The sequence below is a fragment of the Equus quagga genome, chromosome 15, assembly GCF_021613505.1.
Source record: "Equus quagga isolate Etosha38 chromosome 15, UCLA_HA_Equagga_1.0, whole genome shotgun sequence".
Classification (NCBI taxonomy): domain Eukaryota; kingdom Metazoa; phylum Chordata; class Mammalia; order Perissodactyla; family Equidae; genus Equus; species Equus quagga.
In genome coordinates this window covers 60,453,183-60,477,425 of record NC_060281.1, presented here as the reverse complement: position 1 = coordinate 60,477,425, position 24,243 = coordinate 60,453,183, and the positions used below count along the sequence as shown (strand labels likewise).

Sequence of the window (24,243 nt, the reverse complement as noted above, 5' to 3'; positions counted from 1 at the left end):
CTTTACTTAACTCACTTTTACTTACCTTTTCTATTAACCTTATTTTTGAGCCTAACATATCTAGCTAGAAGAACCATCAAAAAATCAGATTTCACTCCTTTTAACAATTGCCAGGAGGTTGGACACATACTTTTACATCCAATATCAATTGAAAAAATACTTCTTTGGCCCTTTCTTTCATTATTAACCTTTACCTAACTCTAGTGCCTTGTGAGTCATTCCTCTTTTTGTAAAATCATCTCCAGGAAGAGGCTCCTAAAACCCTTAGGAGTTTGCTTTTGCACAAGTTCCAAGATGTTCTTGTGCAGAAGATGAAATAAAAATCCCATTTTTGTCAACTTTTAGAAAAGTTCGTTCCTTTCTAAAATTCCTTGTTTTTTCATCCTTCATTCTCCCTCAGTTTCTTTTCTTCCTCAAAGACCAAACATGCAGGTTTATGATACATTTTTGAAGATGTTTACAGAAGTCACAGAAAATGGCAATCCTATCATTCAGAGATGGAGAACACCACACTTGGGTTTTAATCTTTTTTCATTTATGGCGGGCGTTGTCTGTCACCGGCTATAACGTAATTTTAACCGGTTGCCTCACAGCATCTAGACATGCCCTAACTGGACCCACCCCCGCGTAGAACTGTCCATTTCTAATATTTAACCGCTAAAGAGCAGACGGGAGGCAATCACCCAGGTACGCGCTTCCGGCTAGAAGCCCTGGAGAAAAAGGCAAAACCCTCGCGGGCGGGGCGCGTTCTCTCTGCGTTTCCCAGACCGCCGCTGAGGCGGGAGTCTCCTCCCAGCGCAAGTGTTCGCACCCCTTCTTTGGTTCAGGCCCTCTGACCAGTTTTCCACTGGAGCGTTTTGGGTTCTCCTGCGTGTGCGGACCCCCTCCCGTCCCTCCGCCCTCCCCGCACGCACGCTCAGCTCCCCCGACGTAGGAAGCGCTTTCCCAGGCGCAACCGCGGAGCCCGCGAACTCCTGCTTGGCGCCCCGGGCCGCCCCCTTCGCCGCCGCGCAGGCCCACGCGCGCGCAGTGCACCCGCTTCCTCGGCCGCTCGCAAGGGTGGCTGGTGGCGCCGGCCGGAAGTGGACGCGCGGCGGCCAGGGCGAACGCCGCAGACTACATTTCCCGACAGGCCGCGCGAGACGCTGCCCGCGGCGGCTGGGGCAAACCACGCCGGACTACTCTTCCCGACGCGCCGCGCGAGGGTGGGCCGCCGCGGGAAGCTCCGGACGTGAGGCAGAGCGCGCCCTCCCCCGGTCCGCGCGCGTCCTGCCGCCTCCCCGAGCGAGCGGCGCGCGGCGCGGGGCCTAGCGGGGGCATCGCGAGCCCTCGGCGTGCGGAGGGGCTGCTGCGGCCTCGCGGGCGTGGGCGCGGGCGGCGGCCACCATGGAGGTGAGCGGGCCGGAAGACGACCCCTTCCTGTCGCAGTTGCACCAGGTGCAGTGCCCCGTGTGCCTGCAGATGATGCCCGCCGCGCACATCAACTCGCACCTGGACCGCTGCCTGCTGCTCAACCCCGCGGGGCACGCGGAGCCCGCGGCCGGGCCGCTTCGCGCCGGGGAGCGGGCCAAGGGGCTCTCGCCGCCCAGCGCCAAGAGGCGGCGGCTGTCGGAGAGCTCGGCGCTGAAGCAGCCGGCCACCCCGACGGCGGCCGAGAGCAGCGAGGGCGAGGGCGAGGAGGGCGACGACGGCGGCGAGACCGAGAGCCGGGAGAGTTATGACGCGCCGCCCACGCCCAGCGGCGCCCGCCTCATCCCCGACTTCCCGGTGGCCCGCTCCAGCAGTCCCGGGAGGAAGGGCTCGGGGAAGAGGCCGGCGGCCGCGGCCGCGGCGGCGGGCAGCGCGTCTCCGCGGAGCTGGGACGAGGCGGAGGCGCAGGAGGAGGAGGAGGCGGGGGGCGACGGCGATGGCGACGGGGACGCCGATGCGGACGGCGAGGACGACCCGGGCCACTGGGATGCCGACGCCGCGGCTGCTGCCGCCGCCTTCGGGGCCAGCGGCGGGGGCCGCGCGCACGGCCGGGCGCTGGCGGCGGAGGAGGTCCGGCAGATGCTGGAGGGCAAGCCGTTGGCCGACAAGATGCGCCCCGACACGCTGCAGGACTACATCGGACAGAGCAGAGCCGTGGGGCAGGAGACCCTGCTGCGGTCCCTCCTGGAGACGAACGAAATCCCCTCGCTCATCCTGTGGGGGCCGCCGGGCTGCGGCAAGGTGAGTGCTGCCTTGGCCGAAGGGTTCCGAGTATAGATGTCTACGGGTCGGCCGTCGATCTGACGGTCAGAGAGCCGTGGCAGAGGCCGCCTCCGGAGAATCTCCCCGTCGCCCCTGGATGTTAAGGCCTAAGAGAGCAGCGTCCACAGGTCGAGTCTGTGATGGGTGTGAAAAAGGCACACCCTCCCAGATTCCTAAGACGTGTTTTCTGGTCGTTTTCAAAATGAAAATGCCTGAATCCATAGGTTTACAAGAATACGTGGACCTAGATTATGATCTGCCTTTGTGTTCCAGCGCCACCTTAATGACCTAATTCTCAAGGAAACAGCATGCTACAAATTGCAAAGGAACATTTGTATATTCCATTTGTAGGTATATGGATTCAGCTTTGAAAAAAATAATCAAAAACTTTTTATTTCTATTGTGCTTCCTTCCCATCCTTCTAGCTGCTGGCTTCTTTTAAGAGAGTGGTTTTTATTTGTCCTTGAGACTATGTTAACAACACTAGTATGAAAAGTTTTCCCTCTGCAAGTCATTTTCATCTAGCCTTTTCCGTGAGTGTCTTCACAACGTCTTGCACTTTACAGAAGAAACTTCGGTGCACCTTGGTGTTCAGTTCTGTGTACTTTGTTAGGAATTAGCACTAGTCCAGAGGAGGACAGTTAGGATATTGGAATCTTAAAACATACCATTGGAAGAGCACTTGAGAAACGGTGGAGGAGTTAAGACTGAAAAAGGAGGCGGCTAAGAAGTGTTTAAATATAGCATTGTTTTTATCCACAGTAAGAGGGAGGGGAATGAGCACCAGTGGGTGAAAGGCAAAATTCAGCATCTGAGTGGAAAGGGACTCTCATAGCTTTGAGGTTGACTTCTTAGTAAACAAGAACTTTTAGATTTTTCTCCACTTTTTCTTTCCAGCTTCATTTCCCAATAGTTAGTCACATCTCCCTTTACTCCAATTCCTGGCATACATCCTAGTCGTTTTGCTGCCTTGTTTGCACTCACACTTTTCATTTGGCCAGGAATAAATCAGGTCTGTCCGGAATAACGTTGTCCTGTGGTGGTGGATTTAGTTGTTACCCCATTTAGGGGATTGAGCAGTAGCATTCTTTTAATTGTCCATGAACTCTTTACGTAAGATGGTCAGAACGCCTGATCAGCCTGTTGTTGATGGTCCCAGATGGCAAGAAAAAAGTCCCTAGGGAGATGAGTAGGGCGACCTCATAGAAGATGCTGGTCAAGAGATTTAGTGGGCTGGCTCTCAGTGTAGTGGTTGGTGGTACTCCTAAGCCTAGGAGTACGTGGCCTGGGAGCCCATAGGCTGCCGGGTTTACTGAAGAAGCAGCCACAGTATCTAATGTTACTAATATAACTACTAGAAAATAAAGTGCCACCTTTCCGTTCATTCAGGAGCACATTTGTCCCTCTCTTAAACAGTCTTCCTTTTTCTTTATTCCCATTTTTATTACTATACCACTGACAATAATAATGTTAATAACAGCATACGGGTATTTATCGAGCACCCGTTAAGTACTACGTACTGAGAAGTGTTTTCCTGGGATCTCTCTGTTGTTTTTTGCTACATACTAACACAATCAAAGTGGTGGTGTTTCATCTGCTTCCAAAGCAGACATTCAGAAGTGGCGTGCGGTCATCTTAAATACTGGGCAGTTGTCATTGGCCTTTCCGTTCAAAGGCTCACTCTCCTTTTCTCGGCTGTACTGATGGGCATCCAGTTGTAGAGCTGATTGGTTCTGTGGTCCTGCACTCCAGTTCTACACCTAGGCCTTCAGCAGTAACGCTTTCTTGGCTGGAAGCAGTCACAGCTGTCACCCAGGCTCTGCTAAATCAAGACAGCCGCTCTTAACTGGGATTCCAAAGATCTCAGAGTCCCCAAAAAAGGAATCAAATGGGGTTAGGTACAAAGGAGAAAAGGTCAGGATTAGCCTAAGGTTTAGCTACTTTCCTGTTTTATTTATAACATTTTTTAAAAAACTTTTAAAAATGTGCTGTGGTATTTCAGATTGTATCTGTGCTGCTAAGCATTCTTCAGAGTTCAGGTTGCTTGGTAAATAGTGCTTATGCTGCTTGTGTTAGTACCCATGGGTGCTTTTCTCTCTGATCAGCTTTCCGAAATCTCTCATCTTTTCTAGACCACTCTGGCTCACATCATAGCCAACAACAGCAAGAAACATAGCATAAGATTTGTGACATTGTCTGCAACAAATGCCAAGACAAATGATGTGCGAGATGTCATAAAACAGGCTCAAAATGAAAAGAGCTTTTTCAAAAGGAAAACCATCCTTTTTATTGATGAGATTCATCGATTCAATAAATCTCAGCAGGTATATTAACTTCCTTCTACTTTTTGGTCATTGTGAACATTAACTAGAATATAAAGTAGATGAGATCACTTTGAAAAGCATAAAGCACTGTACAAATGCTAGGGACTGTAGTTACCATTATTAACTTCTTGTCTACAAAGAAGCATAGGCTGTCAGCCCAAGCCCTTTGAGTTGATTTCCCCGCTTTTTCTTAGTGCTTTTTGGTGACAATAAAATGCTTTCTTTGTGTAATAAATGAAATTGTTGGGATATCCCTGAGCTATACATATCAGAAAAGCAGCTTTGGATCAAGTTTCCAACTTTCAGAAATTTTTTTCTTTTTGAGGAAGATTAGCCCTGGGCTAACATCTGTCAATCCTCCTCTTTTTGCTGAGGAGGACTGACCCTGAGCTAACATGTGTGCCGATCTTCCTCTACTTTATACATGGAATGCCTGCCACAGCATGGCTTGATAAGCAATGTGTAGGTCTGCACCCGGGATCCAAACTGGTGAACCCTGGGCCGCCAGAGTGGAACATGTGAACTTAACCGCTGCGCCACCGGGCCAGCCACCAGAAATTTTTTATCTAAATGTTAGGAGTCATAGTGATCAGGTTAACTGATTTTAAAATCATTAATGTTTTTTAATTTCTCCCCTATAGAGTGTTACTTGTTATTTTCAAAATTAAAGATTCGATTTTCTGTAACGTCAGGCTCTTGTCAAGACGAATGTTACAAGATTTAATCATTACTACTTATTTAAGTGGCTTTCTGAAATAAAAGTAAAAATACAATTTATTTTTATAAACAAAGCCACTTTTGTATTTTTCCTAAATAAACATTAACTTTTGATTTAGGTATACTTTTTTCTTTGATATATTTCTTGCAGCTTTTAATCAGTGATAGAAACATTTTACAAAACCCTACTAAGGTTTTTTTCCTGATTTGAATCTCTTTGACTATATAGACCCTTTAGAGTTCTGACTGGATGTTAGTGCTCCAGGTTTCATATTGGACAATTTTCCCACCCATAGGACAGCAGCATCTGGTGGTTACGTACTCACTGGTACATATTTACTAAGTTTGTTAGGAAGAATAACAGTATGATTGACTATCACAGGGGAAGGAGATTTTGGAAATATTAATATTTTTGTGTTTTCTTAAACTTCTGTAAATAAATAGCTGTTGTATTTAAGCGGTGTGTCAGTTCAGCCTTGGGATAGAAGATGCTTTTCTCAGTAAAGAAATCATTTATGTTGAAATGAAATTAGAATTCTACTTTAAGCTATTAGTCTACCAACAAGAGAACAGGCTTAGACATTGGCATTCCAGAAGATGTGTTTTAGGCTTAAAAAGCACAAGCTGTGCTCTCCCAGTGTTGCATCCACATTCACTGAATATAAAGCTGCTATTCCTGAACTCAAAATTAGAAAGAGGAAGGAATGGATAAGCAACTTACATAGGATTCTGCAGGTTGTTCTTGACTGGAATCAGTTTCTTCTGTTTTCCTCCCATGATTAGGACACTTTCCTTCCTCACGTGGAATGTGGAACGATCACTCTGATTGGGGCAACCACAGAAAACCCTTCCTTCCAGGTCAATGCTGCTCTTCTGAGCCGCTGTCGGGTTATTGTTCTTGAGAAGCTTCCAGTAGAGGCAATGGTGACTATTTTAATGCGAGCGATCAACTCACTGGGAATCCACGTCCTAGACTCCAGCCGTCCCACTGACCCTCTGAGCCACAGCAGCAACAGCAGTTCCGAGTAAGTTGACTGTGGGCAGTAGCCTAGGGGCACACACCTCCCGGAGAATCCCCTGGCACAGGGCCAGAAAGGGCTGGACAGCAGAAGGAGAGGGTGGGAATAGAAAAGAAATGTTGGTCTAGTAATGAAAACAAAAGAGGAGGGAAGTGCTCAGTTATACGACACACATATCTCTGCAAACATTTCCTTTAAGATGCATTTTATAGTTTATAGTGGGCGCATCTGTAATTTTTCAAGCTCTGAGATTGCCTTGCCTATTAGTTTAGTTCTTGGATGTTTGCTTTTGTGTTAGGGATTTGGTTCTTTTCCTAGCACCCTTTCTTAAAGGCTTGGAAGACTATGGGAAGGCTTATTGATTATTTTCTTTCATGGAATAGTCTTAACTGACAAATCTTTTGAGATTTATACTTGGATTCTAGTTTCTTTTTTCCTGAAGGTTGCTCTTCTTTTAAAAATATTAAGTGAAAATTAATGTAATTGTTAACATAGAATTGTTTAAATCTTTTCAGAATGATTTTTCACACTCTAAAAGTCAAACTCATCAGTTCCATGACAGTAAAGGAATTTTAACTGAAACTGACACATCAGAGGTTGTCCCTTTCCTTTAGGTAATCTATTTCTGTATCATGAGTGCTGCGTAAGTTCATTAATACACAGGGTATATATTGTGGATAGTCAATTCGATTTCTTGGGTCAGAGGTTCTCCTTTATTTATATTAGGATATATTCTTCAGATGTCGTTTATTCATGTGTCAGCTGAAATAATGCAGTGGAATGTAATCTGGTCTGATGAGAGGCTAAAGCCTGCCTCTTTATGCTGTGGACCCCACAGCTGCTATGCCTGTCCTGAGGCCCAGTTCTGAAGCCACTCTTCTCCGAGGATTAAAGAACAAGACAGAGTTTTAGCCTCAGGGTTTAGCTTTCAACAGTCTCTCCCTGTGTGTCTGGCCTCCCATTTGTTCCTGTCTCAGATGTAGGAGGACTTATGCCATGCCTCCTGAAAGCCCTGAAACATGGCCAGGGACCCCCAGCAGAGCGAAGTCGCATCATTTTAGAGGAGTATTGTGATGAGATTGCCATCAGAATTGGGGCTAACAAGAAGTATGGAACCTGTCGGTACCAGTCAGGTGTGCTCGTACTTACGAGCTCTGTGTTTGCTGGGCTCTTGTCGGGGTCAAAGGGGCTACTGCCAGCTCCACACTTCTAGTGTAGCTTTCTTTTAAACAACAGTTTCACTACAAAATTCATATAACCAAGTGATAAAGAAAAATTGAAAGGCGGGGGGAACAGTGCAACATTTTTCTGTGTACTGGTTATTGTAGTGTATCTACAATTTTGTATTCTGCATTTTATTTCTCTAGAGTAATTTTATTTCATTCGTGTCATCATGTTATAGCATGGCTCCTCAGATACCCTCAGGTTTTTCCTCTCCTTGATCACTGCCATGCCATAATTTAAGTGAAATGAGAAGGATGGTAGAACCACAGTACTCATCTTAAAAAGGATTTCTGCATTTTAACATGATCTCCAGGTCGTTTGCATGCACATTAAAATTTGAGAGGATCAAATGAAAGAATTAAGATTTCTTTAGTTACAGAAACTGAGAGCCTGATACAAAGATGAGCCAGTGATTCTTAATTTGCTAAAATTGCGTTTTAGTGAGAGAAAACCTCCCATATCTAGTAGATTGTTTTACTTTTTCCACTATCATTCATTTAGAATTGATCCTAATTATGACTTCTTTTTATTCTCTTGTTTACTTTCTTATATCTCCCGCCTTCCTGAAGGGGCTCGGAGAATGGGAACTTGTCCTCCTTGTTCATATCCCCAGCACACTGCCTAGCATATAATATGTGCTTAGTAAATGGTTCGTGAATGAATAAATTGTGGCTTTCGATATGAGAGAAATAGTTTAATTTTTGTGTTTTTTTTTGGTATGGTCCAACATAAGGGCTGATTATCTAGGTATCAAGAACCTTATTCTTTAGTACTATTGCCCAAGCAAACTATAGCAGCAAGCAGAGTAAAATTAAAGATTTTTAAGCTTAATTAATTGGTCTGCTTGTTAGCACTTCTGACAAGAAGTTAATTTGGGAGATATCATGGGCCATAAAACCAATTCTTACATTATAAGGATTTCCTAGTACCCGGCCACCCCAATTGCTATGGATAATTAAGAGTGGATCGCGTTCTTTCAATTTTAGGTAAAATTTTACTTTGAAATCCCTGCTGACTGGCATCAACTGTATATGCATTCTTGTAGACGTAAATTAGATTTGGTTACACTAATCTAGCTGGAAGGAAGGACTTAACCCAAAGTAATTACTTTGTCTCTCTGGGAAATGTGTGCATTTGTTTTTTTATGTCATGTTATGGTGCCATAGATAGCAACTAGAACATTTACAGAGAATTCCCAGATTGTTTAAAGCTGTGCTTTAGAGGAGCTGAGCAGGTGCTGGATCTGGCAACTAAGCAATCTGATGCTTACACCGTTCTTGATTTTACTTGAGGAACTGTGAATTCTCATACAGTATACACATGTACATGATAAATTCCCATTAATATGAGATAAAAGTTTTTTTTTTAATTTCCCTCCTATGTTTATTTATTCAGTATAAATTGAAGGCCCTGCATGTGCCAGGCATTGGCTGAGTGTTGAGAAACACATTCCTGTGCCTTTAGAGAGCTCCAAGCGTGATAAAGGGATAGATGAGTAATTGGCTTGCAGTGACATGCTATGATTGAGTTATGCCCACGGAGCAGTGAGTATAGAGAAGAGGCATCTAGGATATGTGAAATCAAATATTTCACCTCCTGGATGAAGGGATGCTGAATTGGATTTTGAAGAATAAGCAAATTTAACTAGATGAAATGGAAAGCTCATTTTGACAAGGGGATATAGCATGTGAAAGGCAAGGTGGTAATAAATAGCATGATCCATCCATTGTGGCTTGATGGAAGAGTAGGCATGAGAAAGTGGTGGTCAGTGAGGCCAGGGAGGGAAGCAGAGCCAGATTATGAAAGACCTGTGTTCTAAGGTAAGAAAAGCGATGTGGAGAGCTATGAGAAACCATAGAAAGATCTTGAGCAAGAGAATGACATGCTCAGATGTACATTTAGGAAGATGAGTGCAGCATTGGAGAGTGGATTGGAGGGAGTTGAGATGCCCCACCCCCCACCCCTGGGGCAGCAGGGAGACCAGTTAGGAGGCTATCGCAGTGATGCTGAGGACAAATGACAAATACAGGTGACTTGAACAAAGGCAGGAGCTGCTGTCAGAAATTGCACGGTCAGGTCTATAGGCCTGGGTGTGAGGAGGGAAGAAGAGGGGTATCAAGATGACTCGTATCTAGTGACTGGGCAAGTAGTTTACACTTTTGAACAAGAAAGGTATCATAGGAAGAGGAGCAGAGAAGATGTGAAGTTCAGTCTGGGACTTGTTCAGTTTGTGGGGCCTCCGGGTGATTCGTATGGAGAGGCCCCCTAGGCAGTTAGATGTAGAAGTCAGGAGCCTGTAGAGAAGTTTGAGACAGAGATTTGGGAACCACCCGCATTCAGAGATAGTAGAGCCCATGCATTTGAAAAATTCCCCTGGGAGACCTAAGCCAGGAGCTGAGGGCAGTGAGTTGAGGACTGGTCAGCATTTATTGGGTGGAAGAAGAGCCTGAGGAGACGAAGTCTGGAAAGGCAGGAGGAAAACCAGAGGATACCCACAGAGAAGAGCTTCTGCAAGGAGGGACTATTCAGCATTGTTGCACCAATTAGGATAGGTTTGGCTGCATGTAACAGGAAAAAATCAAATTAACTGTGGCATAAACAAGATAGAATTTGCCTTCTCGTGTAAAAGAGTCTGAAGGTAGACAGGTATAAAACATGCGGCTCCTAGTCAGCTTCACAGTATGGTCAGGCGCCTGGGCCCTTAACTTTCTGCTCTTCCACCTTCAGCACGTGGCTTCCGCCTCATGCCCCAAGGTGGCTACTGCAACTCTAGCCGTTATATCTGCATTTCAGGCAACAGGAAGGACAAATGGCCAAAGAACAGGATCTTCCTCCCTCTTTTTACTACCTCCCAGCTTTAATGAGACATCTGTAAAATAGTACAATGGGGACGTGTTCTAAGAAATGCATCATTAGTTGATTTTGTCATTGTGCAAACATCGTAGAGTGTCCTTACACAAACCTGGATGATATAGTCTACTACACACCTAGGCTCTATGGTACTAACCTTGTGGGACCACCGTTGTACATGCGGTTTGTCGTCAACCGAAATGTCGTTGTATAGCACATGACTACTCTATAGTCAGTTGTGATTTGTTTGTGAAGAGAGAAATAGAGGTAAGCTGGTAATTTATGTGGAATTATCTGTACCATAGTTCCCTTGGTTTGTATGGTTAATGAACAGTTTTCATGTATTTTGCTCTCTAAGCATTTTGGTCACATGGTACGAACAGTGAAGCACATTATCTATGCACTGGGTTAATTTTGGAGGCCAGGGGGATAATCCATGGTCCCTATCCTCTGATGAGCATGTACTGCTGACAGTGAGAAAGTAAACTAGTGTTTATCACCCTGCGGTACTTGCTGCTTTGAGGGATTGTAGACTCCAGATCACGGAACACATGCGTATTCAAAAATACCCCTAAAGAATCAGTTGTTCATGCACAGATGACAGTGCATAAGTTGGTGGATATGAAGAGAGTGAAATGAGATGCCCTAATTGCTCTGTTACTGTCTAACTAGACAGAGTTCCGAAGAGTTGGTTGAAAGAGTTGAAGGGGCTTCTGTCCTTCTGAAGTGAAGGTGCTGTGGCTTGACTCAGACTGGGGCTTTTCTCTGATCGTCCTGAGAGGAGAGCCCAGACAAGATGGCCCCAAAACAGGATGGCTGCAGGATTGTTTCTTGGTTTTGGTTTTGTTTTTAATAGAAGTTTAAACAGTTTTGCTGCCTTTTAGTAATGATCTTTTCTCACATTGAAGAGGAAGAAAGGTCGTGGAATACCACAGTAGAAGATACTGATCAGTATGAGTTGTGGGTTTAGAGTGGGTTTTAATAATTTTCCTTAAAACATTTTAATATAAAGAAAAAAAGATACTTTAATGTACATTATTAAAATGATGACATAAAAACACTGGCAACCAGAAACACAGATCTCCCAAACCTTGTATTGGTTTCCTGGGGCTGCAGTAACAAATTACCACAAACTGAGTGGCTTAAAAGAACAGAAGTGTATTCTCTCACAGTTCTGGAGGCTCCCAGTCTGAAATCAAGCTGTTGGCACGCCACTCCCTCCGAAGGCTCTAGGAGAGAGTCCTTCCTTCCAGGGCTGGTGGATCCTGGCATTCCTAGGCTTGTGGCAGCATCACTCTAATCTCTGTCTCCATCTTCACACTGCCATCTCATCTGTGTCCCTCTAGCTTCTCTTTGACTGTTGCCTGTAAGGATGTTGGTTGTTGGATTTAGGGCCCACACTTGAGATCCTGAACATAGTTACATTCACAGGTCACATGCACAGGGTTAGGGATGAGGACTTTAACTCATCTTTTAGGGCCACTGTTCATCCCACTGCAGCCTACCAGGAACATAGTGTAGCGTAGTTAGGAAAGATGTGTGCCTTCGTGGGATTAGACAGGCAGCATCTGTGAAGTTTGTGTTCTCTCTTGCAGAAAGTAAGGTTTGGTTCTGTTTTACTTTCACTCTGGTTATCACGGAAGCAGCAGAGCTTAGGGATCTGCCTTGAAGATTTGCAGTTCTAGAGAGGATGATACTGAACAGTCTGATTAAATCAATGCTCGTCACTGCTGTTAAACATAGCTAACATTTTTTAGTGCTGATGATGTGCCAGGCACTGCTCTAAGCACTTTACCTAGCTTACCTTGTTTAATCCTCTTCCAGGTAGGTGTTATTATCTCCTTTAATAGATGAGAAAACCGAGGCACCAAAAGGTTAAGTAACGTACCCAAGATCACCCAACTTCAGTGGAATGGAGTCAGTTTTTGAAGGTGTGTTTCTAACTACTCAGCTGTTAGAAGGGGCCTAGGTACCAAGTTAAAAGAGTACTTCTGGCCAGGCTTGGTGGCCTAGTGGTTAAGTTTAGTGTGCTCTGCTTCGGCAGCCCAGGTTCACTTCCCAGGCACAGATCTATACTGCTCTGTTAGCACCCATGCTGTGCTCGCAGCCCACATACTGAAAAATAGAGGAGGATTGGCACAGATGTTAGTTCAGGGCAAATCTTCCTCAGCAAAAAACCCCACAAAAAAAAACAAAAAAAAACCAAAAAAGTAACTTTCACTTAGTACCAAGTTAAAATGCTGCTGGTGGGTATTAAAATTCTAACTTTTCTCTCTGTTTCTTCATGTAAGGGCAACACTGTATTAATTTGTAAAGGATTAGGGACAAAAGATTCCCATCTATAGTTTGGAGTACTGCCTTTTAACCAGATGTGGTACATCACATTTACCAGGAAAACATTTTGAAAATACACGTGCCCATGGTCTGTCCCTGGAGATTTCAGAATCAGTAAGTCTGTGGTAAGGTGTACACAGAGAATTTTAGGAAAGTTGTCTGTAATCTGATGCACATCCCTGGTTGAGAATCATGGGTTAGCAATTTTTGCCTTAATTGTGGACTGTTCCTTTTCCTTAGTGAAAGAGATTTGTGGGGTATTGTTTTGTAATTTAGGGAGAGAGAGTTTAATTGAACCATATATGTTGTTTGTTATGCCGTGAAATAAGAGGTACTTTTTCACGGTCTTCACTCCTTGTCTAGCTTAAACATCTGGACATCTAAATAGAGTCCTCAAAATGCCGATATTACTGTGCAGAAAGATTCAGGGCGTTGAAAGAGAAAAGGACGGGAGGGGGCTGTCTTTACAGTGTGCTTCCCGTCTCCCTAGGACGAGCATTTCACTTCAGCTGGGGAAACAGGAAGCTTTCCAAAGAGTTTCTAAGTCTTTTATCTTTAGGTTTTATTAATTAGGATTATGGTCTTTTCTGATGCACGTAACTATTTTTTTCCTTATTATCAAACAGATTTTTTAATCACATTATAACAATAGAACTTATTATCTATTGCTTATTTCTCTATAGGATGCTATGAAATTTCAAGCACTCTAACTCCAAAGTAGATTTTGCTTCATTTAATTCTATTCTGACTTTGGACAGTTACTTCCAAATGGAAAACATTTTATAAGTTTATGCTTACATTTAAAAATAATGTTAAATTCTCTGGACCAGGCACACTCTTTCAAGATAGTTTGTGCAATAGTTAGTATTTGCTGAGGAACTTTGCGAATATCAATAAAACTCTCCCTTATTTCATCATTTGTGGCATAAGGACTCTCCTCTGCTCTCTCTCCTAAGATCTCAAGGTATTTTAACACATTTTATTACTCCTCAGAACCTAGGTAGTGTAAACTGGGGTTCAGGATTTATTGGGGCGTGGGTAGAACCTCTTGAACGTTCTGTTCAGTATACTTCATGGTGAATTCCATTTGCTGATTTACTTGTGTGACCATTGTGAGTGCCATCAGCAGTCGCCTTTTATTAGTTGAACAGAGTTGCTCACGGATTCATTTGTGTTTAAAAATACTCACGCATTTTGGACAGGGCTGAAACTTGGAATGTGGACCCTATTGAAGGGGAGGAAGGATGGAGCAGTGGGAGCTTGGGTGAAAAAGCACCCAGGTCTGGGTTTATCGCGGCCACACTCCCGTTCCCCATGGCTCCAAACCTGATTGAAGAGTGAGACTAGAACTTGGACTTTGGTTAAGAGTTTAAAAATTGAAGGAAGAATCCTATTTTCCAACCACATAAAATACATACCCTTTTTTAAAGGCTTATTCACAGTGTACTGTTTATACGTCTATGGGCAGTTTGCTAGTTGGCTTCTCATAATTAATAAGGTCCACTCTCTGACTCTCTGTGAGGGCTAGTGGAAATCGGCAGTATAGTAAGTACACATTTATATAAGGCCTCCCATCTTTCCTCTATCCCAGAAGCACTTAATGCCTCAAGTATATACCACGGACAAATTCGCAGAAAACGGATATACACCAAAATACTAATGTTAAGGTAATACTGCAATAGGTGATTTTTACCCCTTTGTGTCTATTTTTAAAATTTTATATAATATGCAATTTGTAAAAAAGTAATATTCAGAGTTTTAAGTAGCTTGTTTTTCAAAATATTATTTAATTGTTAGGGATGCAAACTATACATGGTATGATACCAGTTTGTTTTAAAAATTAAATATGTGGTTGATGATTTCCTGGGTGGATGGGTCATAAAGGAAATTGAACAAGTAACTTTTTATCTCTAGGTGATGGAGATAAGGGTTTTTTATACTTATGTTATAATTTTTAAAAAAATAAATGTTTCACTCTGAGATTGTGAAAAATTGAAATTAGCCTATTCATATTGCTATTCTCTACCAGGCACTGGGGATACAAAGAAAGAATAAAATGTAATTCCTCTCCTCAGTGCGTGACATGTAGTGGGGATGGAGAGAGAGCCACCGTGACCAACAGATGGCCAGCCTCTAGTGACGCCTCAGTCAGCCAGGACTGATTAGGGCTCCTGCTTTACTCCTTTTTCTTCCTGCGAATGATCCTGCAGGCTCTTGGTTGCTAGGAAGCTTTCCAAAGAGATGGCATTGCTTTTATTAGTTCTGAGGCTGAAATGAGATGATCAGGCAGTGTGGTTCTCCTTGCCCCCCCCCAGCCCCCACGGACACGCAGATGATGTGCACTAACCGAGCCCCAGGAGCGCCCTTCCCTTTCAGGCACTTGGGGTTCTGCTGCACCCCCTCTGATTTTGGTCCCTTCTAACACATTTTCTTTAGTATGTGTTGTCTGTCATTTTCTTCCAAATCACCTAAAGTCTGCTGAACAGTATCTGCTTGGGAAATGGTCTGTCACCTTTACAAAGTGCCAGTGATGTGTGTTGTAGTGTCTGGGCAGGAAGGGAGGAGAATGGGCCTCTGGACTGTAACCATGGCCCTGGGGCCCAGGTGGAGATCAGGAGTCTGATGAGAGAGTCATTCATTTTAAAGCTAAGACGAAACGTGCTTGTGTGTGGTGAGACATGAATAACTGGAAGTCTTGGCTTTGGTAAATAAGGGAATGAGATGAAGCAATCTTTAAGATGTTAGAAACAAATCTTGTAGTGAAAAAAATGCAAATTGGTGTTATTCAAGCGATTCACCAAAGCGAAGTAGAGGGGCTGGGTGTACAGAAGGGGATTCAGCACGGACCTTCACAGACAAGCTGGGCTCCCTCTCATGGCCGCCCTGCCTTGGCCCAGCCCAGTGGGTGCCTGTGCATTATTTTCCAAGTAACTGATTTGGGCAGTCCTAATCGACTTATAATTACTATAGACATTTTCAGCTGAAGGTTGACAACGACATGGGTGAGGTGTAACTTCGAAGAATTACTTTTTGCTGTGCAAATGTGCAGCAAGCGGCTAGCCGAGAATTAATAAGACCCCTCTAAGTGACCAAATCTGTTAGATATCTTGTCTAACTGGACTAGAAATAGAAAATTTTGCTGAATTAGACTTGACAACGAATCCTAGTTAGACCTTGTTTATGAAGGTCCGCATTTAGAAATATAATGATAAATTCTACTCCTTACATTCAGAGAGAGGTTAGGTGACTTACCCGAGATCTCAGAGCTAAATTCTGGTAGCCCTTCTGAGAGCCCAGACTAGTGACCTCTCTGCCACTCCTTGCAGACTTCATGTGATTAATACCCTCTTGGAAGTGTGCCCCAGGCCAAAATTCTAGAGGCCTGCATCTAGGTCCCAGTGTGTCCCGAGTAACTGGGGCCCTGGGTTGTTGTTTGTAAACTGAGGGAACTGAACTGCATGATCTGGAGCCTTTCAGGGCTAGCATTGTGGTGCGAGTCTGCTCCTGTCCTGTGTGGACAGTGGTCTGACCACATTTGAAGCACGTCGGGCTCTGGACCGCATTTGAAGCACGTGCTCTCTACACTGCGATAGGGCGCTAGTATTTCTGTATTTTTCGTTATTCTGTAGGAGAGTACCAGAGAGATGCATGTCAACAGTGACTTTCAAACTTTCCTTGTCTCCTTCATATATGCTTATGTGTGGGTGTCTATACAGCGAAATACCCTCATGACTCAAGGTTAGGTTAGTTCTCAGTCTTGAAAATGCTTAACTGCATTAACAACGTGAGTTAAGGATAAAGGGCAGAAGCCTTTTTAGTGACCTTGCTAAGATACCTGAGTTCACTGAGAAGTGCTACAGAATGAAAAATGTGTAACAGTAACTAACACTGGTTGTGTTGCAGGCCCTCTGTGTTCATAGAGGATAAAGCTGTAGACACTCTGGCTTATCTCAGCGACGGGGACGCCCGAGCTGGATTGAATGGACTGCAACTGGCGGTGCTGGCCAGATTAAGCTCTAGGAAAATGTTTTGTAAGAAGAGTGGGCAAACCTATTCTCCTAGTAGAGTTCTGATCACTGAAAATGATGTGAAGGAAGGCCTCCAGCGATCTCACATTTTATATGACCGAGCAGGTGAGTAACTGAAATGTAAAAAGAGTGCGCACATTCTTATTTCCAGACCTCTGACCTTCAGCTGTGTCCAAAGCATAGCCATGATTCTCAGCTGGCTCTCCATGTTGGTAATAGAGTTAACCTCCCCCTCAGAGCCTGGCTTCAGATGCTCTGCCTCACCTTTCTGCAGAGAGGCACAGAGCAGAAGCTGTCCTGATAGAACGGAGATGAGTTTTTGGGTTTGAAATTGCAGGCTTCAAACTTACCTTATAAGGTAGATATTTTTCCATTCTGATAGCACCTTTTAGGAAGACAAGCATTTTTGAAAGCTCATACATTCAATTGATGGTAATTCTTGTGATCTTTTATAATGATAGTAAATAACGAGGACTGTTGCAGTGACTTATTTTTATTAGTTTAATGAGAATTAAAACTCTTAATTTCTAGAGTCTCAACTAAAAATTAAGTTTACGTGGATCTTGATGCTTTTATTTTGTGTAGCTTTTTTAAAAATTAATTTTGCTATGTGTCTGTATCTGTTTTTATAGAGCCACGTTTACAAATATCACATTTGATACTAGCTCTTATTAAATTCGTGACCTGGCAATATTAAATGTCATAAGCACAGCACATTTGTATCTTTTTATAAAAGAAGTGGGTGATGAAGATAGTGTACGGTAGATTAGGCTGGACTTCTGGGGCTTGAGTATTTGTCTGATTCTGGGCAGAGTCATATTGCAGTAACTGGAGTAGAATTTCCACGCCTTTAAAAGCTGTGCCAGAAAAGGAAGCTGACAATTGAAGATTCTAGATATCACGTAGGCTGTACTATGTCTGTAATATTTCCAAAAGCTTTTTGATGATGGAAAGGACTTCTTACTGGTTAGAGAAGGGGGCAGGGGAGCTTAAGAATGCCTTTGGTTCCAGGCACTGCCTCCTGATGAGTGAATAGGACCCGCTGTGTGACCTTGGGGAAGCTCTTCAGCCTTAGTGCTCCTCAGCTGATGGGGGAGGGGCTAATTAGCACTCAGGACGCGTTAGAGACATTTCAACCAACAGTGCTGTGTGCTTTCTGATGTGACTGCCTCTCAGCAGGGCCTCTGCTGGCACAGTCCAAGGATCTCAGATGGCCAGCTCTCTGCACTCCTGAATGTCATAGGAATGCTTGGGAAATCTGAAAAGTAAAACATTCTGGCTGTGGAGCTTTGCTTTACTTTTGGCCAAATACAAGAAATGGAGATATGAACAAAATTAAAACTTTTAAGAGGTAGACTGTATTCCCACATGCTGGACTCCGTGTTGTTTCTGGGGCTTACAGCACAGGGGTCTTTCTCCCTTCTTAGGTGTCCTAAAAGGGACTCTCCATTTTGACTGGACCGACTGGAACTGTTCTTTCGTGTTTCTCACACTGGCATTTAGTAGCCAGAAAGCTACCATTTAACATAACAGTAGCTAACATTGAATATTTTTTTAGTATTTTATATACATTGGGTTTTTTTTAAATTCTCAAAAGAACCTTAGGAGGTAGCTTTAACTATTATCCTCATTTTACAGATGACGGAGCTTGCCTAAGTTCACAAAGCAAGTGGTAAAACTCATCCTCCGCTCCAGGTCTCATCGGTTCCCAGGACTCTGTCCGTCCCCATGGTTGGTGCTGCCTTCTTGCCAGCCCCACCAGGTAGTCACCAGTCTCACTACTGGAGCACGTTCCCTCACACTCACATGCATTCACACTCTCACCTCCTCTCTCACACCCACACGCCCCCTCACACTTGCTCACACTCACACATAGGATGTCAGACATGTCCAGTCCTCCGGTTCCTACTTCTTGGGGCTCACGTCCCATCTCAGGGAGCCGTGCATGTTGGGAATCACCTTCTCTGTAGCTCTGCTGCCCCAGTGGAGGCTGCCTGGGGCCAGGCTTGAGAACCCACACATTCTCCAAGCCCTACACTTAGTGTAACCACACCTCAGCCTACCCCACTGTAGCCTGTCTGCTGCACAGTGGGTCTGTAGACACTCAAATACAATTCAGATCCTAGAGAATCATTCTCTTTCAGGCTTTCTTCCATAAATAGGGATGATAGAAGCATTGCCCTGGAAACCTGCTAGCTTATGCTCTTAGGCCTTTTTATAACTCTGGTGAGGCACAGACCCCCACCCCCAGAATTTTAATTTTTTCTTTTAATGTCATCTAGTATATAGCCACTTCTGGGATCCACTAACTAGCTCAGATATTTCTGCATTAAAGTAAAGAAATTTCCAAATGAGAATAAGTTCTCTGCCATACTCTGAGGTCAGGGTTCTGTGTAAATAATGTGAAATTTTAGGTTATAAACAGGTATATGATGAAAGCGAAAATGGAAGCTAGCACAGAAGAACATCTGACACTTCCCATGTTTGTATAGCGCTTACTCCTTCCAGGCATATGTTATACAATCCTATGAGCTAGGTAGTTGTGTAATCCCCCTGTATAGCTGAGAAACCCGAGGCATAAAGGGGATGGGGAACTTGCCCGTGCTCATGTGACTGGTAGGTTTGGCATTCAAACCCAGCGCCCATGCTCATAACCTTACTGCCTTTCAGCGTTGACCCCTACTCAAGCGATGAGAAAATGAATAAACTTTGTGTCAGTACATTTGATAGAAAGTGAAGTGGAGGTGGCATGAGATGGCCGAGGCTGCACTTCCTGGTCCTCTCCCCGTGTCCAGGCTCAGCTCTGGAGAGGAGCAGAGCCCAGGGGCAGCGTGGCAGGCCTGGGAATGGGGGTTGGCCAGAACCATGTGGGTTCTCCCCAGGACGCTTTCCCAGCCAGTCTCTATAGTATTGTAACTTGGCTGAAGAAGCCCTGGGATAGGTGACCACTCGGTTTGTCCACAGAAATCCAGTAACTGGGCTGAAGCCCTTGGTCTGCCCTGGTGTCTGTCTGCAGTGGGGGTGCTCACTCCCCTGCCGTCAGCCTCTCGGGCCTTTCCTCTTAGGCAGCCCGGCGTCTTGTCCCGCATTCTCTTCATCTGAAGGCCAAGTGTTGTCTTAGTAGCATGGTCAGCTATCGGGACTTGTTACTGGGGCCCAAATGCTGTGCAAAGCAGGTCATGGTCTCATTGTGGACATTGGTGCTTCTGTGGAAGGACTAACACTAATACAAATAATGCCCCTGCTTTCTTACGAGGAGGATGCCCTCTCCTCGAACTTAAGGAAGAGATGATGGGCAGAAAATAGTGAAATGTGTGCAAATGCAAATGTTTAGCTATACGTTTCCCTCCTTAAATATGTTTTTCTAAAGCACATTTCATTGATTTGTTTACATGTGAATCTCAAGTGAAAAGGGCGTAGACCCAGTGGTGAGGGAGAAAGGCTTCAGTGCATTCAGGGCCTGAGCTGTTGGTTGGTGTCTCAGTCCTTCTGGGATCCTGCCAGACAGGTGTCCCTACATGGGGTTTAAATGACCGCAAGCTTCAGATGCCGGAAAGGCAGCTGGAAATGACACTGAGGAACAAATGGGCTGTAACAGCTGTCCCTGCCACTTGATTCTCTATCCTAACGGCAGGGTCTGCTTTCCTCAAAGTTGGGGCACACAGTGGAACCAGAACTTCAGAATCTCTCTCCCTCCTCTCTTGGCTGTGGCAGATCCATTGAGATCCAGGAGGACCACCTTTCAAAGTGAATGTCTCCTCCCCTCGCCTGGTCTGTGCTCACTTGGCGTGGGCAGCCCCAGGTTTTCCAGCAGCTACCTACTCTGAATGGGCCCAGCTTCCCAGACGCCCTCAGGCCCCACAGGGAACTGCGTGGGTCTGCTCCAGCATCCCATGCCAGTGGAACCGCACCCTCCACTGAGCCTCTTGAGGACAGCTGTCCAACCTCGCTCTCCCCAGGCTTTCCTAGGTCCCTTTAAATTAGTCCAGGCTTCCTTACAGTCAGCCAAGTGAGGTGGACGTATGGCTTGGATAACCCTCCCGTGAGCTCTCTGGATTCCCTCTTCCTGCCTGTCATTGAGTGCGTGCTTTTTGTGGTGTCAGGGGAAGAGCACTATAACTGCATCTCTGCGCTTCACAAGTCGATGCGGGGCTCAGACCAGAGCGCCTCCCTCTACTGGCTCGCGCGCATGCTTGAAGGAGGAGAGGACCCGCTGTACGTGGCCAGGAGGCTTGTGAGGTTTGCCAGCGAGGACATAGGTAAGTGTGATGAGAGGGCCCAGAACTGGTGTCCACGCAGGGTGGCGTGGCGTTGGGGAGGGAATGCTGCTGCTTTTTGGCCTAAGAATTTCTTGGTACCATGTGGGAAAGGTAAGGAGAAGATAAGGAGACTTCAGAATGCACTTAGTGGTTTATTTCCTGGGATCGTGTGTGTGTTTTTCACTGTGTGTTCCTAAACTCACCGTTTTCTGTTTCCTCTTCAGTGGTGATTTTCTTAGCATGAGTATTGGAATAAAAGAAATATTTTAAATTTGCTTTACAGTCAGGGGTTCAGATTTTCATTGATGGCTCCTGAGATGGAACCAGAAGATTCTGGCACTTAAGAAAAAGATCAGAAAAGCTTTACTTTTCTTTGCTGTTAGTAAATGTGTTGTGTATAATGTCTCCAACCTTGTGACTGTCTTCATGGCCTTTCCTCCTTATGTTTGTTGTAGTCCCTTACTTTTCCTAGGAGATGTAGAGTTTTTATCCACAAGGAAATACTTCTTGACACCACACAGTCACCACTCAGTACACATTTCTTGAATAAGCTAATGAGGTCAGAGCCAGGTCAGTCTGTTTTGCTAGCTGGGAGTTTTTGGTCGGCAGAGTCTACAGGCAGTGACGGTCTGTGGTCACGGCAGCAGGTGGACAGGTCAGGATGGGGTGTGCATCAAGACTTAAACTTTCCTTTGTCTTTCTGTGTGTGTGACAGGTCTGGCAGACCCATCTGCATTAACACAAGCAGTTGCTGCCTACCAAGGCTGTCATTTTATAGGCATGCCCGAATGTGAGGTAACGTAATCAGCTCAGTTCTCTGCAAACCAGTCCTTTCTCCTGTGCTCTGTCCCTTTGTGGATTTCAGTCTATGGTCTGCCCTCGCCAGTAGTGTATGGGCCCACTGAAGAAGCTACTTGGCTTTTTAACTCCCATTTTAGAAGCTTAGATGCTAGAGAGAGGGCACCTAGATCTCAACAAGGTCCTGTTTCAGACTGTTTCCAGGCGTCCTGGGTTCAGGGGAAGTACTCAGGGTTTCCTGGGGGCAGAAGTCTTGAAGGAGCTGAGCAGGAAGTCTCTGAAAGCTCACCCACCACAGGGCAGCTTCATAGTTATCTGTTTTATGTGTTGGGGTTTTAAGAAAAATTGCACTTAATAAAAAGTCTTTAGTTTAGAAAAGAAAGAAAACAGCTGGTCTGGTCAACCTTTTGCCTCGTGTAGGAATTTCTTCTTTCTCTCAGAGGTGGTTATCCAGACTGTAGGCAAAGTAGGGATAATAAAAGCATGGTGGGAATCTTTGCAGAACTAACTAGAGACCTCAGAAAGTTTTCTCCAAAACAGACCTTCTGGCACCTTCATAATAAAATGTTTCCTTTTTGCCCCAGGTGCTCCTGGCCCAGTGTGTCGTCTATTTTGCCAGAGCCCCAAAGTCTATTGAGGTGTACAGCGCCTACAACAACGTCAAAGCGTGCCTGCGAAACCACCAGGGCCCGCTGCCCCCCGTCCCGCTGCACCTGAGGAATGCGCCCACCAGGCTGATGAAAGATCTGGGCTACGGCAAGGGCTACAAGTACAACCCCATGTACAGCGAGCCTGTGGACCAGGAGTACCTGCCGGAGGAGCTGAGAGGAGTCGACTTCTTTAAGCAGAGGCGCTGCTGACTCGGAGGCTATGACAGCAGAAGCCATTTCGTTGTTTTTAGGGAGGGCCAGAAAGAGAGGAACTGAATTGTGAAGTTGTTTACTTGGTGGAAGTCAAAACAGACCAACATTTTGTGCCAGAAATGTAAGAGTTCCTTAGGGGGAGGCACAGTCACTTCAACTAAATGTGTGACATTGAAATTGTGTTCACTTGCACTCTGTGCAATGGTTATGCTTATGAAAATATCTGGCAGCTTTGTGCAATGATTTAATGTTACAAGGAATTATCTATTTTGTCATAGTATTTAAGTCATAATGTCATTTCAGAATTTAGTTCTGTAGGATTTTTTTTCTTTAAAAAATGTATATTCTGGGTAGTTTCAATTGGTAAAAAAATGTAATTGTGATTTAATACTGCATAGTGTTTTGGGTATTTTTTTTATATGCAAAGGTCTTATGAGCCAATAAAACTATTTCAAAGTACTCTTCAGTTCTTTCATGTTTTTCCCACCTGGGATCCTAGGTACCAACATCTGTCACCACCACATTTTGGTAGGTAATACTGTGGAAGAAAAATTGTCATAGGTGAGATTGGAAAGCTCAGTGAGAAGTCGGTGTATCTCGTGAAAGTTAATTTTTTAAAGGAATATATATAGTTTTAAATGGTTTATAAAGGGATGCAGTAGTCTCCAGTTCCATTCTTTCTAAATGATGCCTTCTTGTTTTTGTGTTTCCTAAAGTTAAATATGCCACATGCACACTCAGCTTGGTTTTCTTTGTATCTGTTGATGTCTTTTCAAACTCCTTAATAGCCGTTTTGCACACATGTCCACAAGGATGGTCCCCTGGGGTAATCTGTTGGTTCTGATCCCTCCTGGGCGCAGCCACTTGTGTCTGCCTGAAATGCTGCACAGCTCTCGTCCTGGGACTTCCTCTGCCTCCCTCCTGAGTGAGAATTCTGTCTTCTGCGTAGTATTGTCCTGTCTTCTTGCTTTATTCCATTATTTTTGTGCAACATATCCCCTGCTAGTTTTATGAGGCTGGAGAGACAGGCGCTCACCAGGTCTGATGTCGTGACCCTCCCCTCTTCGGTCTGGATTGGTTGCCCATTAGTGCTCTTGTCATCCCGAGAATCTCCCTTCGTTGTCATCCTGGAGATTTCCTTTGTTTTGTGCCTGCATCACATCTGATTGCAGGAGCCTATGCTTTGCTCTTTCTGCTTCAGTTATACACATCCTTCAGTAGCTTCATGGAGCAGGGGTGCATGGGAGGAAAAATATATTTAGACCCTGTGAATCTGAAAATGCTTTTTTCTACCCTCAAACTTGTTTAATAGTTTGGGAATAAATTCTAGGTCAGAAATTATTTATCAGTTGTCCTCCTCTTGCCCATGTTGCTGTCAAGAAGTTTGAAGACATTCTGATTTGTGACCTCTGCAAGCTTATAGAATCTTCTCTCTTTTTTTCCTGGTGTTCAGGAAGTTTGCAGTGATTTTAATGGGCACTCAGTGGACCCTGTCAATCTGGAAACTCATGTCTTTCAGTTCTGGGAAAGTTCCTTTTTTTATTCATTCAGTAAATATTGAGTGCCTGCCTTGTGCTAAGCACTCTTGTTGGGGG

The 24,243-nt window shown here is 44.7% G+C and overlaps 1 protein-coding gene across 2 annotated transcripts; it reads left to right on the top strand.

The window, feature by feature from the left end:
- Positions 1-1,251: 1,251 nt before the first annotated feature.
- WRNIP1 (WRN helicase interacting protein 1) lies at positions 1,252-23,107 on the top strand. 2 transcript variants are annotated; one of them, XM_046640513.1, is made up of 7 exons: positions 1,252-2,211; positions 4,365-4,556; positions 6,057-6,298; positions 16,604-16,833; positions 20,832-20,987; positions 21,703-21,782; positions 22,370-23,107. In XM_046640513.1, the coding sequence occupies exons 1-7, from the start codon at positions 1,387-1,389 to the stop codon at positions 22,643-22,645; spliced, it is 2,001 nt and encodes a 666-aa protein (XP_046496469.1). In that variant the 5' UTR covers positions 1,252-1,386; the 3' UTR covers positions 22,646-23,107. The 2 variants fall into 2 exon arrangements, with proteins under 2 accessions (XP_046496469.1, XP_046496470.1); XM_046640514.1 differs by lacking the exon at positions 21,703-21,782 and having other exon boundaries at positions 22,370-22,567.
- Positions 23,108-24,243: the final 1,136 nt, after the last annotated feature.

Coding starts and splice junctions, on each gene's coding strand:
- WRNIP1 (XM_046640513.1), top strand. CDS start 1,387: ATGGAGGTGAGCGGGCCGGAAGACGACCCCTTCCTGTCGCAGTTGCAC. Junction 2,212..4,364: donor GGCCGCCGGGCTGCGGCAAG/GTGAGTGCTGCC, acceptor CATCTTTTCTAG/ACCACTCTGGCTCACATCAT. Junction 21,783..22,369: donor TAGGCATGCCCGAATGTGAG/GTAACGTAATCA, acceptor TTTTTGCCCCAG/GTGCTCCTGGCCCAGTGTGT.